This window comes from Mustelus asterias, chromosome 14 (genome assembly GCF_964213995.1).
Source record: "Mustelus asterias chromosome 14, sMusAst1.hap1.1, whole genome shotgun sequence".
Classification (NCBI taxonomy): Eukaryota; Metazoa; Chordata; class Chondrichthyes; order Carcharhiniformes; family Triakidae; genus Mustelus; species Mustelus asterias.
This window is the reverse complement of record NC_135814.1, coordinates 57,879,659-57,899,106: the sequence shown is the minus strand read 5'-3', so window position 1 is coordinate 57,899,106 and position 19,448 is coordinate 57,879,659. Positions and strand designations below refer to the sequence as shown.

Here is a 19,448-nt window from a genome sequence, read left to right as displayed (position 1 = left end):
TAGTCAGAACAAGGCATTCCGTATCACATAAAGGACTTTGCCTGTGTTGCTTAAGGACATTGCAAGATCAAAAATACTTTGTTTCTAAAGTTGAAACATTTGCAAGACTGGGGTATAAGTTTTCTATCTGATGGCCGAAGCATTTATGCTACCATTTTTTCACAATTCGTTTTTTTTTCCTTCTCACATTCACTCACATCTCTTATCTCCCTAAACTATTCCAATAACTCACTCTCCTATTTGTAACGTGTACAATTCAACTTTACGTTTTGAACTGAGCCGCATTCTAGCTCGATTTAATTCCCAAGCTCTAAAGTGATACGAAAACCGCCAGCCAATCTTTGTAGATAATTTATCGTCATCGCCATGGAAACAGGCAGCTTGAGAAAGAAATACTTAAGTTTCAGTAATCTTAGATTTCCGGAGAGTAAATCCGGAAGTTTAGAAACGACTGCATTCTCACTAATGATCAGGAAATCAACACGTTAACCACCACAGTTCGATTGCAAAGGAGAACTAAAATAATCCATTCAGTTCTGAGCGGCGAGATCTAAAAGTCTACTCAATATTGAAAACTGGATTCAAAACAAAAAGAGACCATTCCCAATGAAATCATTCAGTATGACTTAGAACTTCATCAATCTAAACAGTAAAGGCCACGGAGAGCAAACTGCTGATTTTCGTAGTGTTGGCATCGACCATAGACTCCCCTAGAAACGAATCTGTGACAGAAACATCACACAAATTCGGTTCTACAGGGTATATATAGACGACGGGTTGCAAACAAATTCGGTGACTAATTACAATATGGGAAAGTAGTTTAAAAGCTCCAAGGAGTTCATGGCGTGCAATATTAATAACTAAAAAATAAAATTCAGACAAAGGGATTGTTAAACAATTTAATTGTTTGGCCATTGAAAAAAATCATATAAGTCGTTCTTTTATAACTGGTAGGTGATAGCAAACATTTCTATGTGCGTTGTTCGGCAGTGACAGCAACATGAATCAGCGTGCAGAGTTGGTTTGTGCATACAGTCTGCAAGGCAGAAGTTATCATTTGTTACTGTGCTTATGAACCCTTCGTATTTCACAAAGATTTTATAGGAAACAGTTTGTACCGATCCGCTCCAGCTAACATTACTAAGTGCCCCAGCGTGAATCAATAATTGCTCCAGATGCTAATAATTTGAACTCACCACTAACAAACCGCAGGATGTTATAACAAATATCGCCCGGCCTAAACAATTCCTAAATCTAATCAAAAACAAGTTATACATGATAGTGCAAATATTGGTTTATTTCAAAGTGTTCTCCATTCAGTGCTACAGTCAAGAAATGATAGCAGCCCAGGAAAAAAATAACGATTGTTTGTTCTATTCTAATCTCTTCCTCGGAGCTGGATCAAATAATAAATGCTGCAGAGTGTTTCGAAATCTAATTACCACCAGTCAATTGGATCGCCATATGCAAGGAAAGAAATGCATATTATTTAATCTGCCAACTAACTAGGATTCCCTTTGCCTCGAACAAGTCTAAGGTGGTTTCTCAACTCTCGTGCATTGTAGATTCCTTACTCTGCTCTCCCCACTGTCCCCGCAGTGTCACCGCGTTGTGTGTTAAAGGCTGAAGGGCACGGGGTCAGACTGAAATCATTTACAAACACCTCGGAAAGTTGCATTATTATTTTCACTTTAGCGAGCGCTGCTCGCCTGACCTTTCACAAGTGTGTGAATCTTTCCCAACTTACTGAGTTTACAGTAATTCTGCCCTTGTGTCTCTAGTTAGAATAAAAGGCACGCGAGAGGCCGAGAACAAATATAAACCTTCGGCAACGAAAAAAAGTAAGTGTATTGAACAGTACAAAGGTTAGACTGAAATGTTTTGAGCTGCACTGATTAACAAAGTAAAACGGAAACTGTACTTTCTGCCACGAAATGGGAGTGTTCACTTTGTTTCTCTGCTGCTTCTGTCCAGCACAACAAAGGTTTCGTTTTATCGACGTTTTATTGCAGAGCAACTAAACTAATCCTCTACAAATGTTCAGCCTTGTGTTTAATCCCTGAGTAAATTGCTGCTTTGATTATTTTACCTTCCATTAAAAAAAATCATTACGTCGCTAAAAGTTTGGTCTTGTTTACCTGTGATTTTTTTTCGTTTGCCCCAGTGCATTAGGAAAGAGAAAAAAAACTAAACAGTTTTCGACAACCAATGACACCAACGAAATGCACCGGCAGTGAATTCTGCTTTAAAAAAAGCCTTTTTGCAAAGAAAATCCCAGATACCGTTACATCATCCGCTAATTGGAAAGCCAAATCTCTTTTACTGCTCAAATTATCGCAGATAGTGAAGCTGATTGGTGCTACACATTTTAATATTTGTTAGACGCTGTGACCTGCATTTCACCTTACTGCTCGACTCGTTCAGACAGGTCAATGCCAAAGAGTTATTGATGAACAAACCCGATTAAAATTCACCTCTTTTTTAACTGCCCACACAAGTGCTGCGACTTTTGATCTAGCAGATTTTGACCTAGAGAATGTCAATGCAAAGTAAGTGTTTGGGAAGTGAACCCTATATTTATTCATAGATTCAGTTGTTCAATGAAAGCTATTATTGCCATGAGCCTGCTCAGGGCCTTCCTGCGTATAAACACAACGATTTAAAAAACAAAATTGAATTTTTAAAAAGTTCACCTTTCCAGTGACCCAGAAAGCCACTTTCTTGCAGGAGTCCACTCAGCATAAGGAAGGCTGTTTTGCTTTTCAGTAGCAATTATCCTTGATTACTTATCAACGCCTAGAGATTCACATTGTAAAACTTAGTGCTGACACGAAGGATCCATTGCGCTGGCCCATTGCTTTGCCAATACCGGTTAAACATTATCTGGATCTATTTAAAGTGAGTTCTTGTTTGACGTTTATCTCGTGGCATAATTAGGCCGTTACTCGGAGGGCAATAGAATCGGATATTATGGGTAAATATAGACTAGTATCTGTAAATGTCTGCATTTGATATCCTTATGAATGCTTATAATTAGCTGAGGTGAAGGAGCAATAGCAGACAAAGGTGAAAAGAAACATTGACGGTCTCTGGCGTGGAGGGGACAGAATATTTCTAGTACTGGCTTGCGAGAGCCAGATTGTAATTCAACTCAAGATGTTTTACTGTCCCTTTTGCAATAAAGATTTGAAACTGTCTAATTTGACGTGCGATTTTGGCTACTTTATTGTATTGCGATATTGTTAACTTTTCCTTAAATGTATAGTCTCAATGTATTATCTTCATGAACCTATTGATAGAGTATTTTATTTACTGTATCTTTCATAGTTAACAAAATGCAAGAAACTTTTTAATAATGCTTCAATTTAAAAAGTAATGAAATTTTGCAATAAGTAATATGAACATCTAATGATTAATTATTCTACCAAGGACCTGGCGGACCATTGCAAATATTTTTTTTTTCATAAAAGGTAAGCCTAGCCAATACATAACCCAATAAAGGAAAAGCTGTGCTTCAGTTAAATGAATAGCTCATCTGATGCTCTGGCAGCCATAAGGCTTGATTTTTGGCCTACATATTTACAGTGACTGTGATATCTGGAAAGCTTTAACATTTGCTTTCGCCCACACGCTTCTGTTGGCTCAATAAGTGTACGCTTTAAATATCTGCTATAATTATCGACACGTCATTCGACAAAGCGATTTTACAGATGTTTTTGAAACCGGAACAATAATTTTCCTGCAAATGACCTTTTACAGATGCAGCCTTGCACTGGGAGGCGCTGTGTAGTACATTACCAGTTCAAAATAACAACCCAACTAAATCTGACTGGATATAAACCGTCACAGTTAAACACAAAACATTAACTGCTTTTACTCTGTACCTCGACGTATCCTAAGCCTTTCGGGGAAACTGACTGTAACAGCATAATTTCTCCCATGCAGTTATACAAATTGAGCAGAATGTCAGGAAGAAAGTAAGTTGTGCACAATTGTTACTCGAATCCTGTTAGAATCCACGTAACCACTCCCTTTAGGCCCACAATGTGACCGTCTCATTTTCCATATAGACCACATTCGAAACTAACATCCGCTCGCAACTATTCGCCACACATTTAAGAAATAACACACAGCTACTTACGGAAGAGCCTCTTCCATTCTGCGAGATCTGCAATTAAATAAAATCGAAGTTAGATTCAACAGTTCGGATTCAGCGAATCACACAATAAAGATGGAAATCAGTGGAATTACTTTCCGGTCCAAACTAATGTTAAAGTAACTGAAATATTTTTAACTTCGCAAGTTCAGGTAAGCGGTCTACATGATATTATTTTCAAAGACAAAGATTCGACCTACAATATAATTTATGCTACCATTACAACTGCAGCTCTGTATTTTTACGGTGCAGCACTTTAAACAAAAATTCGATCATTTATATACGGCGAATTTTGCTTTTGGCCTATGATATGTCATCATTAATTTCATTTTACACTGTTTAAGCACAGGAAACCCATGTGATATCACATATTCTAGGTAAACAACAATTTCAATATTGGTTTTACATTACTCTGGCCGTGTCTGACAATACAAATTTTCTCCTCTCACGAGTTAACGTGACCATTCAGTGCACTTTTAAAATATATCTATATGCATAAAACGTCGATTTGTAATGATAAGCGACATTAATGAAAAGAAAGTCCTCTGTGGGCTGCTACCCACTCTCAAATATGTTCTCGAATATCTTGGCAGGTATTTTTTTCTTGAGGTTCTGTTTGCTATTCTTTTCAAATGCGGATTTTTTTGAACATTTAGAGCAGAGAAAAAAAATCTCGTGGTGTTACTCAGCCTCGTTAACTTCGAATAATTACGAAATCTTTATTTTTCATTTCTTAAAAAGTTTATCTCTTAAATTCTCCATTAAAGTTGGCTAAAGAGGGCAGGACGTACTGGATTTTTATTTTATAAAGTAAATCCGAATTATGTATGAATGCATTGTTCACATTTTCTGTTGTCAGTGTCAACATTCTTCATCTGGGCTCCTTGGATAGAGCCTGCCCCTATCATGTTTGGTATTTATTCATTTTCTTTTGCACTAATATGGCATCTTGGTTCCCATTTCGCACTGTTTAAGATTTCATAGTCCGCCCCCCCCCCCCGAAACGTTGTCATACCATTCTACAAATTTCAGCAACATGAATGTAGCCCATAAGTTATACCAATGTGTAACCAAAAAAAAACAATTAATAGGGTTAGTTCATTTCCTTTTGCCTCACTATCTGCGGGACACAAAAGGACTGAAATGGGAATTCCGAACTAGTTCTCACCAACTGCAGTGAGTGTTCTGACTGCTTTTATTGAAAAAAGAAGATATTTTTCAGCAGATACTTGGAGAAAATGAAAATGCATTAAGCAGCACATTGGTCGCCATTGTTCTATATTTCTATTCCAAATTGTTCACAACTCTGAACAAAACCCTGATACCTATAACCGAACAAATTAACTGAAAGTTATTATGCAACCTCAGCAAATTAATCCAGGTTGAGCAAGGAATGTGCTGGAAATGTTTGATTCTTCTTTAAACTTGCAGTATTATTCCTTGAATTAGGTCATATCTCCCAAAGTATTTTTCAATCAAACTCGCAGACTATACAGAAACAATTTGTATCCTGCACATTGCTTAGTTCTCCGACCTCAATTTTTTAAAAATCGATTTTCAACGTATGGAAGTGTTACATATTAGGGAGGGCTGTGCAGTACATACCTTTCAGAGCTCGCTGAATAAAGTGACTTATCTAACACACGTGACCAAGCTGCACGAAAGCTCCTTGTTTTTTTAAAGCACCCTACTTACACTAGGTTTATTTCTGAATTTTTCATTTCACTGTTTAAAAGCATTATGACACACAACATTCTTCACGATTAAGCATTTGAAATTGTCGTAGGAAATTTAGTAGCATGTATAATTTATCATTTGTTTCGAATATTACAATATCATTTTCATAACTGAACACATTATATTTCTAAAACTGGTATCTGTTGAAACTGAACTCACGTCGTACCGTGCTTTCTACTTTTTGGCTGGCCAAGGAAATAGTGCATGCGCCCAAGAGGCCCGAATGACATCAGGTGTCACGGATTCACCAGCTCTGCAACCGATTAGAAAGAACTTACTTTGCTGCTTTTCCAGCGTAAAGGGACTAGGACACTAGGATACTGCCAATGCACAGCCGTGGAACAGGGCAGCTTGCTTCTTGGTGTCACTTTCCACAGGCCCTATCAAAAACACTAACCCATCTGCACTTGTCTGCTCTTAACCTAATATATGATGTGAATTATATTTTGGCTTGTCAACTCCCCTAACCATAAAACAAAGTTTAATGACATCACGTGCCCCTCTATAGCCAGTCAGGAATCGGCTCTGTGGCGTCCATATAAATAACCCTTAAACTTTAAAACTTTTATTCACTAAAGACAGTCATGTTCATCGAAATGTTCTCTCAGTAATATAAAGCTAAACATTTGAGTCCCAAGAGGAAACGTGCTTTGGAGAATAAGTTGCCTTTACTTTAAAACGCAGTTTGGGCAGTTCTTAAGCAACCACTGGGATCTATAAGATTTGGTAAGTGTAAATACATTACATGTATACGTGAGCGATAGCTTCTGCGCTAGAGTGAAATAGAAACTGGTCGATTGGGAAAGGAAGCAAGAAGCTTTTTCAACAGTTACGGAGTCCTGTGACTTTGTTTCCCTGTTTCTGTCGCTTCAACAGCTTTAGTCAAAAGCGTTGGGTAAAAAAGTATCCTCAGTGCAGTTAAGCTGGTAAGTTATTCCATGCAGTGGAATCTAATACCAAGTCGTTCATAAGTTCCATAGCTCTTCCAATCAAATCCCACCAATGGATGTATATTTGTTCAAATATTTATGTTAATATAGCAAACTCGTATTATTTCTTTTATCAAATAACAGTTTATCAAACTATATTTTGAAAATTACCGTGTCTGTAGTCTAGGTGCTGAGGTTTTTGAAGCATGACTCATGTCCTTTTTTAAATAAAGTTATTGGAATAAGTATAATCTCGGCCATCAGCTCTTACCAATAATAATATTTCTTTTTAAATTCAGAAAACGTTCAAAGACGGTTCAGCCCAAGGAACATTCATGCGCTTTGAAACATTGGGGCTAGTATTAGGTGAACCTGGTTGTCAAAGGAATAGATGCAAAGTGAGAAAGTGAAATGGCGTTTGGTTCTTTCACAAGTCACCAATTGTCACTGTCTTTTTACTCCCATTAGAGCGAAACAAAACGCCAGGTGAAATGTTTATTGATAAATCTGAATTTATTTCAGTGTTGTAGGCAAAAAAAATCACTTCTTTCATGTACATAGGACAAAGCCAGACACTTAAACGTTATATATGTACAGAATATACATAACAAGATAGACCTGGGACCACAGCAACACTCGTGCCATACACATTCCAAGGAATAATCAAACAAAAAAATCATTTTTATTGTAAAAAGAGATGAAGAAACAATATTTATTTATGTTTATAAAACATTTTTAAATTAGAGTCTTAGCGAAGCTATAATCCGGTGTAGAATTTGTTTGTTCACCAACCAGATATATGGCACAAGTCCATTCTGTTCTGAGACAAGTGGCTTGCTTGGCTACATTACGTTTGTTGACCTCTGATTTACTCTCCTACAATCTAAACTTAGACATGGATGTTAGCATCAACATACCAAAAGCATGATTTAACATGTGTTGATGACAAACTGATAAATTGTATTCTCGCCTTTATAAATTGATAGCAAGACGTTGAACCCACACGAGAACAACATCTCATTGAGGAGCACTTAATGTGGCCAAGCAACCTCTCCTATTGCAACTTAAAAAAATCATCTGGATAGTCATCTTATATAGCCAGTTGGATGAAAGAAGCTATGGCTGAAATCCTGCTCCTGGAGGGCTGACATTTATACTTTTCAGTTTATTGTCCTTTTTCCATTTCATTCTTCGGTTTTGAAACCAGATTTTAATTTGTCTTTCAGTCAGGCACAGGGCGTGAGCGATTTCTATCCGCCGGCGTCGTGTAAGGTATCTGTTATAATGGAATTCTTTCTCCAGCTCCAGGGTTTGGTAGCGAGTATATGCAGTCCTCGTTCGTTTTCCTTCTAGTCCACTTAAACCTTCTTAAGAAAAAGTTAAAAGGTGCGTTACTACACGCATCAATGCAATGGAAATTATGAAGTTATACAATTTCAGACAAATACATCCATGCTTAATTCTCGAATAAAATCTTCAATTATTTGGATAGATGTGTTAAAATAATTTACAAATGTTCACATTCAGGAGGTATGGTGTAAAGCATGGTGCAATCTCTGGCATAATTGCTGTTATAATTAATATCAACAGTCTGATAATCCGATATGATTCAAATTGTCATATTTTGACATGTAGTCCTCAAATATTTAGCTCATGCTTGCTATTTTATTTCTCAGTCTGAAAATCAATTCGATCAAATTTAAAACGCATCAAAAAGCCAAATATCGTACCTTGGTTAAGGTGCATCTTTTTCATCCATGGGTATATCTGCATCTGTAGGGCTTGATCCTTGTCCAGTTGCTCACTTTCCGGTTTGGGGCTGTCCGTCCCCTTAGGATGTCCATCGTTAACCGGCGAAGTGTCCTGGTCACCGCTGTATGAGTGATTGGACTCTGTGACAGTGGCCCCCGTCTTAATAGCACTGCCTGATGGGCTTAATAAAGATGCCGAGCAGAAGGCAGGATCAGGAGACTTCATTTTCATCCCAGATGAGCTATGAAAGGTGTTATTGGCTGTTTGCAGGTAGTTGGCAGACCTTTCACTGTCTCCACAAAGATTTGAGTTAGAGCGAGTCATGCTGAGGTCTATCCCGGTGTAATCATAGCCATACCTGGCAGACAGCATCGTCGACTCCCTAAAATGCTCGCCCACAGAAGCTGCATTTCCATAACTCTGCAACTGATAATCGTGGCCATTTTGGTAGCGACCTGAGAAGGAGTTTAAAAAGTAGGAACTCATCTGCCTTTTAGGGGTTTGATTTGTGGTTCTTAGACGTTTATTCGCCACTAGACCGCGCGATATATAATGAAATATGGAAATAAAAGGCACATGTCATTTCTCTGCCTTCTACGTATACAACCAAATATGGGACACAAGTTTGGATCACGTGTTTTTGTTGACCAGTCGTAAATTCTTATGCCTGACCCTGGGGGTAATTCATGCAGTGAGAATATTTGCTGTGATTTAGCGAGCATGGTCCTATAGCGCCTCCTGCTGGCAAACATGAAGAAAGCCAGGTTCACATCAATAAAGCAAATCCAAAAGCGGCTTTAATGTTCACACGGTTTGTTAAATATTTTTCGAAACGGGTTCATTTCTAAATGGGATCACGGTTTAAGCTATGATAATATCTGGGTTTCGATGCTGCTTTCTGTTATCTAAAATTATGAATTATGCAGCTGGCGACATGTATAGGAACTCAGATGCAAAATGTTTCTGTAAATACATACATTCCGTTTCGTAATATCATTAAAGTGTATATTTGTGTACAATACACGTGCAAATTAACTCGCCGAATTGGCATTTGCTGACGAAATATACGACCACTTAAAAACTTCAAAAGTTTATCCAATGCTTTTATTATGAAAACTTCTAGCACAATAATTCAACTTATTTCGTGACACTGTTAACCCCTCTTTTTAAAATTCAGTTGATAAGAACACCTTTCCTTCGGATTAACTGCGTACTTGACCCCTTAGTTCGATGCTGCCTGTAAATAAATAATTTGATCCTCGGCGGACTGCCTAGTTGGAAATAGATAATGCATACTCGGAGTAATTACTTCAAATAGCAGACATCCCATTCTGACTTTTAATCAAAAGATTTGGGATTTTCAGATTCCCTTTTGTGCGAAACGAGGCCGTGGAGGCTATTTTCTAAGAAAGAGAACGTATTCAAACATACGACTCATAAGGCAGCCTCCCCACTTTCTTCGGGTCGCTAGGGCTCAGAATGATTGGAATGGATTGCATTCGTAGAAAACTGCGTTGAAATTATTTATATATTCATTTTATATCTTCACAGATGGTACATTAAAATCAGCTCTAGGATATTCCCCACTAGCTTTCATGCGCACGTATGTATTCCTTCTTTGGCGGAACCCTGTCCAATAAATTCGGAATTCTGCATAAATATGTGCTCTCTGTTTTTAAAGTTTATTTATTCGTGTCACGAATCGGCTTACATTAACACTACAGTGAAGTTATTGTGAAAATTCCCTCATCGGTAACTTATATTTGAAAATAATTACAAAGTAACTTTGTATTTTACTCTGTGACTGGTTGAGTCGACATTGCCACCAGTCCTGACAGACACATCGAGAAGCTAAGCGGAGTGTCTGATTTCTATTCTATTTCTATTTTCACCTCGCAATGAATCGTGGATTTTAATAAGAGTTTCCTTCTGTACAATCAATGTTTTGCACTGTGTTGGGGTCGTGGCAATTGTATCAACCTCTGGGGCCTGATGTACATTCAATGTATATGTTGTGCTCATTAAAAATATTTCTTTAGAAAGATAGCCTTCGGCAAATATTTGCACATTTGGGAAAGGAATGTTACATTTGCAGTTGCTGCACTTTTGATCTCTACAGTGGTAGTTACACTTTAAACACATCGAGCCAGCTTGAGCCGGCTAGAAATGCAAGAAATTCACAGAGCAATAAATGGAATTTTTGAAATCAAGATTTGTCTCCCCCCTCCCCGGTTTGATTAATAAGCGGCGTATGAATGCTAGAATGCGATCCGGAAAGGCGTCGTTAACGAGGGGTAGTGATGTCAAATATCGACTGTATTAATGTGATTGAAGACCTTGCCAAAAGTTCGCCGAAGATCGCAGTAATATTTAAACAGGTGGATTGCATCTAAATATTTAGATTTGTTTGTCTGTTGATTTTCATTGATGTAAAAAGAATGTTCCTTTCACCACTTTAATAAGGGTATCAGTCTGTACAATATGAACCCCCGGGTTATGTGGCCACGCCACGCACGAATATTTCTCATACAAAATAATATTTAATTATTACGCTCTGGCAATGATTTTTTTAAACATATTTTCCTGCCGTGGAGCGAGGGAAATTTTTGGTGCTCGCCTTCCCGATCTCTGTTACCAGAGTTTTTAAGAATTGGAGGATAAAGCGTTACAAAATAATTCAAGTCTGAGCAGATTCCGAATAAAATCGGTTGCAGTGAGGATCTGTATAATCAGGACCCACGTTAGGAGCACACGAGGTGTAACTACTGCCTGGAACTGCATGAACCCGAAGTAACTGGGAAAGCTTCAGCCGTACAGTTTCAGTGCAGAACCGCATAGGCCTCGATTGAAAGGTTTCTGATTCTAGGTCCATAATGTGTTCCAACTTACAGCTGCGCTGAGTTCAGCTTAAGTACAAGAAAATGTAATATTTTAACAAGTACGTTTGAGATAAAATGCCATTCTATAGGTCTGGTTTTATTTCTGTTTTGTGGGGTGCGGTTTGTGTGGCCTCTCTTATAATTTTGATCTCAGAACCTGGTTTCTACACTGTCCAAGTGACTCTGTCTGATGCTCGTAAATCTAACATGACAGTCGGTGGAAGAAATATTGTCTTTGTCTTGTATTAACAAATCAGGCCGCTCTTACTGAACATTCGATCGAATAGTGTGGTTTCTAGTGCTGACTTTGGCGATTTAAAAATATAAGTATTTTTCCGGGCCACTGCGCGTTTATATCCTTGAAACTTTTGCGATAGGACGGCCAGGATTTAAATATTTTACTCTTATTCGGGGAGAGATCGTGGATCATATTCACACTGTGAAATGAAGAAATCGGTGCGTGCATCACATACCAATCATTTTTCTGTGTGTTTTCACTTTACAGCGCGTTCTCCCTTGTAATAAATCCTTGAGAAGACCATGGTCTGGAATTTCGTTTGTTTGATAACCCTGCGAAGAGCGAACCGTTTCTGGGATTCCAACGGATTATTCCCGTTAAAATCTAGATTAAATCTTTAGTGGAGTTTTTGTATGAAGAATTGTTTATATTTGTAAACTAATGTTATAAAGATTAGAAAAAAGTGTATTTTTTTAAGCGCTGAACGTTGGCGGTGATCTGATTACATTCTGTAATGTATGTTCAGTTGAAAAGTTGTTTCCATTAAATAAATAATATTATATTTTCATATTATTCTATTGAAATTGGAAATTATATTTGAGCATTATCGGTGTAGAAGATACATTGTGAGCAAAATCGTCCAGGTTAAATGTTCCAAATAGACCGCTAGATACTGATTGTAAATCAATTTATTCACAAACATATAGGCACACATACATATCCACACAAGTGCATACTTACACATACGGACGCATATACACATATGGACACACATATACATACAGACAAATGCACGTTCATACTTACACATATAGGTGCACATACACACATAATTTCACATACAGACACACATACTCATACAGATGCACATGCATATATTTACACATACAGGCACACATACACATACATACAGACACACACACATAATTTCACATACAGTCACACATGCATACAGACACACACAGACAACGCCACATATAGGCACACATACACATACACACATACACATACAGGCACGTATACAAATACAGACAGACACACACACATACTTACATATACAGGCACATCTACAGGCACACATACACATACCGACAGACATACATAGGCCCATAAGCACACACACAGCAGACACACATATGCACACAGACACACATATAAACACACACATACACATACATTCACACACATGCAGACGTCCTGACATATATATACATACAGGCAAACATGTAAGCAGATATACACACACATGCTGACACACATATACATGCAACCAAACATACACATAAATACACACATACAGGCACAGATATACATACAGACAAACACAAATACACACACGCATAAAACACACATATACATTCAGACACACATGCATACAGACACACATACATACACACATGCTCATACAAAAACACACACACGAGCACACACATGCATGCAAGCAAATATATGCACACATAAATGCACAAACATGCAAACACACATAAACACACAGGTATACAGCCACACATAGACACACACACACATAAAAATACAGAAACACAAACATATACATGTACACAGACATGAACGTACACATATACACACATAGTGGTGTTCCTGTTGAGTATTTTAGCACCTTTAGCAAAATTATTGGCTACGTGATATTGAAGAGCATATATTAAATAATTAGATCTTAAAAGTTGTAACTGTCACTTAAGTGGTAACGACACCGATCTAATTTATTTATAATAATGTTTTCCGTTCATTTTTCCTTTTTTTGTATGTTTATATTAAATGATGTATTGTCAAGAAAAAAAATGAAAATCACAAATCAGCCTTTGCAAATATTTTGAAAATCTCATAATATAGGAATCGCATAAGCCCAGGTACGCAGTTTGAGTTTATCGAAAATTAAACCTAAACAGATAGTCATCTCGTTAACTGAACGGACAAGAGCTTGATTAGTAAATCCTGCTTAAGAACCGTTGTCTTCGCCATGAACACATAGGAATGAACATGGGCAATGCTTTGAGAATTATATGAAAACATACTATGAACACAATCGCTATCAATTGTTGCGTGAGAGTTGAGGTAAAGATTAAACTGCTTTCTCAATAAGACAACCAACACTAGCTTTCCCAACCTGATATACTTTGGGTATGAATACATTTCTGTTTGTAGATCTGGTCTAAAAAATCCACAAGTAATATCGAAACAGTTACAATGTTATAAATAATAACACGATTTAATTGCAAATGTTATGATATCTTTACACATTGATTTAATTCGAGTAACACTTTATAATCTAATTGTAAGCAGTCCCTGTGGCACTTCGACAAAATGCCAGTTGGTCTATGCGACGAATGCAGACACATACAGATCAGCCATTTTAAAACATTTCTTTCATTTGCAAATGAATTTCAGATGCTAAAAATGAATCAACACCGTCATAACCATACGCCTCACAGATGATCAAACGAATGCATTGCCATTTTTATCTATTACCAGTAAAAAAAATCTAGATACTGAAAGATCGAATTCACAGTCATGTGACAGATACGACAATATCAAATGGACGCAATTCCAAGCTCCCTTATCTCACGCTGATGCTAAGTTACAAAAATCCTAAACAACCCTCTAGGAACATTTAATCACCGGAAATGCATACAAACAAATACGTTGAAAAAATATGACAACAACAAACAATTATTGATGAATTAATTTCTTGCTAACAAGTGATTATTTCTGCAGCAAGGTGTTACAGCTAAATAGGAACAAGGAAAGCCGGTGTTTTTCCAGTGACCGTTATGCTTTGCATCGTGAAAGCACTTAACATGTAACTGTTTCTACCGAATTAAAAACACTCCCAGTTTGCAGAGCTTAGTATTTATATATATAGATATATAATATGCAATCCAATTTGGGCACAACTTGTTGCAGTAAATAAATCATCAGATGGGTGGGCTGGTATTATTTGAAACTTTTGCATTAAAAAACACAAGTTAAAATAGCAACTGAATCATGACTAGCACATTGAAACCATAGTGTGATATCGACTGCAGGGTCATTATTGCAAGTACCACTCATTTGTGCAAAGTTCTGTCACGTGGTTGGTCATCATTACAATGTTGGCCAAACATTTCTCCTAAATTCGGATCGTTTCTGTAATTACTGTACGGGATTATTCGGATCATTAACACAAGGTGCATCATTCATCCCTACAATCAATCCTCAGCGTAAAAGCGTCCATCTAGTGCCCTCGTCCGTAAGATACTGAATGCGGAAAAACCACACATTGGCAAAAAGGGAACCCAGACGCCAGCAAATGATCGGATATCGCTCCCGCAAAATAGCAACAACAATTCCTATTCCTATTGGTAATAACAATAATCATTATCCCATGAGTATACTATGCAATCTGATTAATCTCCGCCTTGGATCATATGAGCGAATGTCAGCTGCTTTGTGGCGAAGCTTTCATATCAAAGATAGACGCGAATCGCAATTCCCCGTCCTACCGCGGAATATAAATATATAATTCACCTGCGCTACAGTCAGCCTTTGAATTGACATGACCACCCGGACCCGGTTCCAATGTACCGTTTACAAATTTCTCTTGTTCATACATGTCGAACGCTCCTCGACCTCCCTAACAGTTGCCTGCAACTCGACCAACGAAACAAACGCCCTTCCCTCCTCTGTACAGCAGTGTTATCTGCAACAGCAGAGCGTAAGCAAAACACAGCACTTACCCGGCTCAAGGCGCTTCCCCAGAATGGTAACCAGCTGAATGTTGTATTCCATTTCTACTTTTTCGATCAATAAAGGGACTTAAAAAAAAAGGAGTAAAGCGAAAACTGAAGGGTAAATGAAAGACTGTAAACAGACGTCAGAGGTCTGTGAGAGTGCTCAGGTTGCTAAATCCCAGCATGGGTCGAATGACTTCCTCATAGTTTTACAGGAAAAGACTGAAATGCGCGAATACAGCGGAAAGTGTCCTTTTTTGCTAGCAGCTAGCGTCAAATACCAACGACAAAAGCAGGCAAGGGGAGATACTGACAGAAAAGACGATTTGAGACGAGTTAGCTGCGGAATGCAGTGAAATATTCACAAGGGAAATCATGAAAAGGCCATGAACGCTGTTACTAGATTCACATGACCAATGACAGCCAATAGGAAAGGAGTCTCCGTCGTAAAAGGTCCATTACAAAGTTGTAAATTTTCTTCAAACAAAAAGGAATTCGCAGCAATTCCTTGCGGATTTCACAAGTACTGCTCGCAAGCGCCATGTTTCCTTTAACGAGTTCTTCGCTGCAGCTATTTGTTATCGTGTGTATTGTAACGAACGCCTTAACTAACTATATAAGCGGAAATGCCGCGACAACATAAGGAGAAACCTCTCCCAATGCAGTAGATATTCCGCAGTCCAGCAATCAAATCACTGCCAGTTGTGTGTGTGCATCTAGCCGTTTCTTAGTTCATGGTTCGAATAAGTCAAAGGAGAGACATTCGAATTTTGGGGGGAAAAAAGCAAGGTCAACAAATGATTAAATGTGGGCTGATCACAATCTCCAATGCCGCCAGTTATGCAGCAGAAATACACTTATTTTTCTTATTGCCCAGATTTTCACAGCCCATTCGATATGGCCAAGTGAAGAGTAGGAAATAAACCAAGCAGAAGCGTGTTTGCCTATTAAATATAGTAAAACTACGGCGACTTCCTTCCTTCAAATGGCAATCAATAATAAAAGCATTTATTAATTTATTCTAAATGTTGCATGGTACATTCTGCACAGGTGAGAGATTGAAGATTAAATATCGGCGTGTATATATAGGCAACTAATTATATGTTGCACTTCCATTCCAATCAGAGGGAGCATTGTATTATATTCCTCGTGTATCCATTGGAAGTAGAAAGTGTATCTATATCAAATACAAGAACACATGCCACTGATCACTAAGGTTTGTCTTAACCGGATAAAATGACTCCGGCGTTGGTTTACATATTTAAACCTTTTAAATCAGTTGGTTCTGTAATTTCTCCCTTCAGTGGCGGTGAGCGGACTCGGCACCTAATGCTCCGCCGTGTCCAATTCACGGCGACCCCATTCATTAAGAGGCGGAAAAAAATGATGGTTAAAATTTACATTTTCCCCCTAACCGTATGCTTTTCGCTGGTTTAACTCGAGTGAAAGGCTATCTATCACTCGGTTGCCTCTGGTTTGATGCTTTGATCTGATCTTACGGGGGGAAAAAATCAGAAACAGCGTAACCAGATACGTGCCGGTAACTCATTTTTAATTTATGATAAGAATAAAACTAGTAGAAGAGCAGCCTCCAATTGAAGACATTCTGAATAGAACGTTCGGCCGTGCAAGTTACCCTCGGTGTGGATGGGGAAAGTCTCGGTCTGGGGTGGATGCTGTTGGAGAGTCAGTGGTGGAGGAATTTCTGCAGAGGTTTAAAAAAAACCCAAATGAAGGTTCTTGAAGAACCACATTGAACATTTTGCAATGATTCAGGGGAGAGTTTTTAATGCATGTTTGGCTTTTTTGATCTCCATTCTTTATTAAAAATCTGTGGAAGCAACGCTGATCTCAAAATACGAATTCCACCCAATGCGTCGTCGTTCAGTGCATCATCTTTCAGAGACAACAGGCGATTCCTACCATCTGATAAGACTATCAATACGGCCTAGATCTGCCGTGAATGTGCGGTCACTTTCGTGGCCGCTATTACGGTGAAGACCCGCATTTGACCGTCCGATTCGTAAATGGGAGCCGATACAAAATTAACTTTTTTTTTGTGAGGATCATTTTGCCAACAGATTGAATGAAACTTTAAATCTGCATGTTTTCTAAAAACGGATCGTAGTGCAAAAATATTGGGGGGAAAATCATCTGGTTGTAAAACAAGAGAGACTTGTGAAAACTGTTCATTTGGGACAGAGAATTCCCTTCAGATACGAGAAGGCAATTTCCAGAATAAACATTTATTCCGAGTTGATTTATTCTGTAAAATTATTTCTCTGTTTTGATCGGGCGCCGATTGTGATATCCAATATAGCTTGCAAAATATATTTTGCATTAAAATAGTGCGTTGAGCTTAGAATATATGAAATTGACAACATAGATTTGTTTAAACAAAAGTGGAATTTCAAAGCTGCTGCCCGCCTTGAACGAGCTAATTGCTGTTTCGCATTCTCAAACTACCTGATAGAATGAGGATGTTTGACTTTTAGTTATCTAACATATAATTCAATTCGATTGCAAGCCCGAAGCTGTGTGGTGCAGCAGAGATGGTTGAAGTTATGGATTCTGGAATCCACTGGGTAAATGTTATCTCCTGCAAATAAACGCGCGATTTCAATTGTTTGTTTAATATTTGTATAATGTCTGCTTCGTTTTTCTCTCCCGATTTTGATTGTTTCCTGTTTGCTCTTATCAATACTTTTCCTTAACTTAGGCTTATCATGCGCGCAAAGGAAGAGATTGGAAATTGCCAATTCCTATGGTTGCGGTTTGCATGCAACACCCGCGCGCTGATTCTATTAGAGTTTCGACTTGGCCTAATCGCCGATTAAGGTAAATGTAATGGGAAGCTGGAAGATTCTTCGACAGCTGAAGATTTTGCTTTCGCTCCCAGCCTTTAAGGCAGGGAGGAATAAAATGGAGGCCAGAAATCCGCAGTTTGTCCAGTGATTTGTAGTATTAGAACTTTATTGCCGGTTTTACGAGATTTGCTGATATACGCGTACAGTAGACCGCAGTTTAACACCAAACACTAACTTTTACAGCGTCGGTTTAGCCACACATGAGCCAGGCATGTGATCTGATCAGCCAATGGTCATTCGGAAGACTTTTAACTTGAGGCACAGATAAACTAATATTCTAATCATCGGCTATATCATTAACTTTTATAACTACATATAAAGAATTACGCCATCTTCAGGCTTTTGCACCCATGTAACAGAGCGGCGGTGCTGTATGGGGAGACAAGCACCTTGTGGCCACGGAGCTAAACAAACACAAATACACGACATCTGATTTCACTGCGAGCAATACAACCTCCAAACAGTTACAGAAAGCTGGCGAGGTAGTGACCCAGTCACTCCGGCTGACTTTCTCAATCCGAGCACAATGAGTTTCTACTCCTGTTGGGTCTACTTTTGGAGATGCTCGTCGTTAAATGAAACAAGTAGACAATTAAATTTAATCAACATTTATTAATTTAATCACATTCGACCATCATAAAAAGTGACTATTGCTGCGGAATACCTTGTAATTCATTTTTATTTTTATTTTTTTGCTTGTGTTTATAATATGCGTATCGGAGATAGGTAATGGTTGAGAATTTCCAGCCGCAATACACCACCAATTATTTCACACGCACAGTAATTAAGACACATCGTAAGTGCACGGTTCCTTTTCTCTATCATTAATTAAGTGTGTTCGCAATACATTCCAAATTATCCAATCTATTAGGCAGTTCATGTTGTTGGGTATATTCACAAAAATGCGAAATAAAATCAGCAAACTAAATCAATCACCATATCATTTCATATTTTCGTCTTATTAAAAAGCAATAAAATCTTTATTCCAAATGGCTATTTCTGTTGAGATTTTTTTTTGCCGCTTTCCACTTTTAAAGGGAGCGGCAAAATTCTATAGGAGGGCTGATCTGTCAAGGTGTGATTGGGGGGTGGGGAGGGGGGGATGTTAAAATTATGCACACAGGATTCATTAGAAATAATGTCGAATTAAGGCTCTAAAGAG

The 19,448-nt window shown here is 38.1% G+C and overlaps 1 protein-coding gene and 1 long non-coding RNA gene across 10 annotated transcripts in view; one reads left to right on the top strand and one right to left on the bottom strand.

The window, feature by feature from the left end:
- The window catches only part of LOC144503704 (homeobox protein Hox-D5), a 38,042-nt gene extending 22,212 nt beyond the window's left edge, over nt 1–15,830 (bottom strand). For 2 of the 9 annotated variants that reach the window (XM_078228457.1, XM_078228463.1), the window contains exons 1-2: nt 15,426–15,605; nt 4,142–4,168 (exon numbers count right to left, since the gene is read on the bottom strand). Coding sequence is in view for 2 of the 9 variants with exons in the window: in XM_078228459.1 (XP_078084585.1) it covers nt 7,939–8,189; nt 8,553–9,029; nt 15,426–15,477 (780 nt within the window). In the remaining 7 variants the exon portion in view is untranslated. The other 7 variants (XM_078228456.1, XM_078228462.1, XM_078228464.1 and 4 more) reach the window with 5 other exon arrangements.
- Nucleotides 6,481–13,340, top strand: LOC144503707 (uncharacterized). The gene is made up of 4 exons (XR_013499543.1): nt 6,481–6,619; nt 8,049–8,208; nt 10,126–10,177; nt 11,959–13,340. It is a non-coding gene; the product is annotated as an uncharacterized LOC144503707 (long non-coding RNA).
- Nucleotides 15,831–19,448: the final 3,618 nt, after the last annotated feature.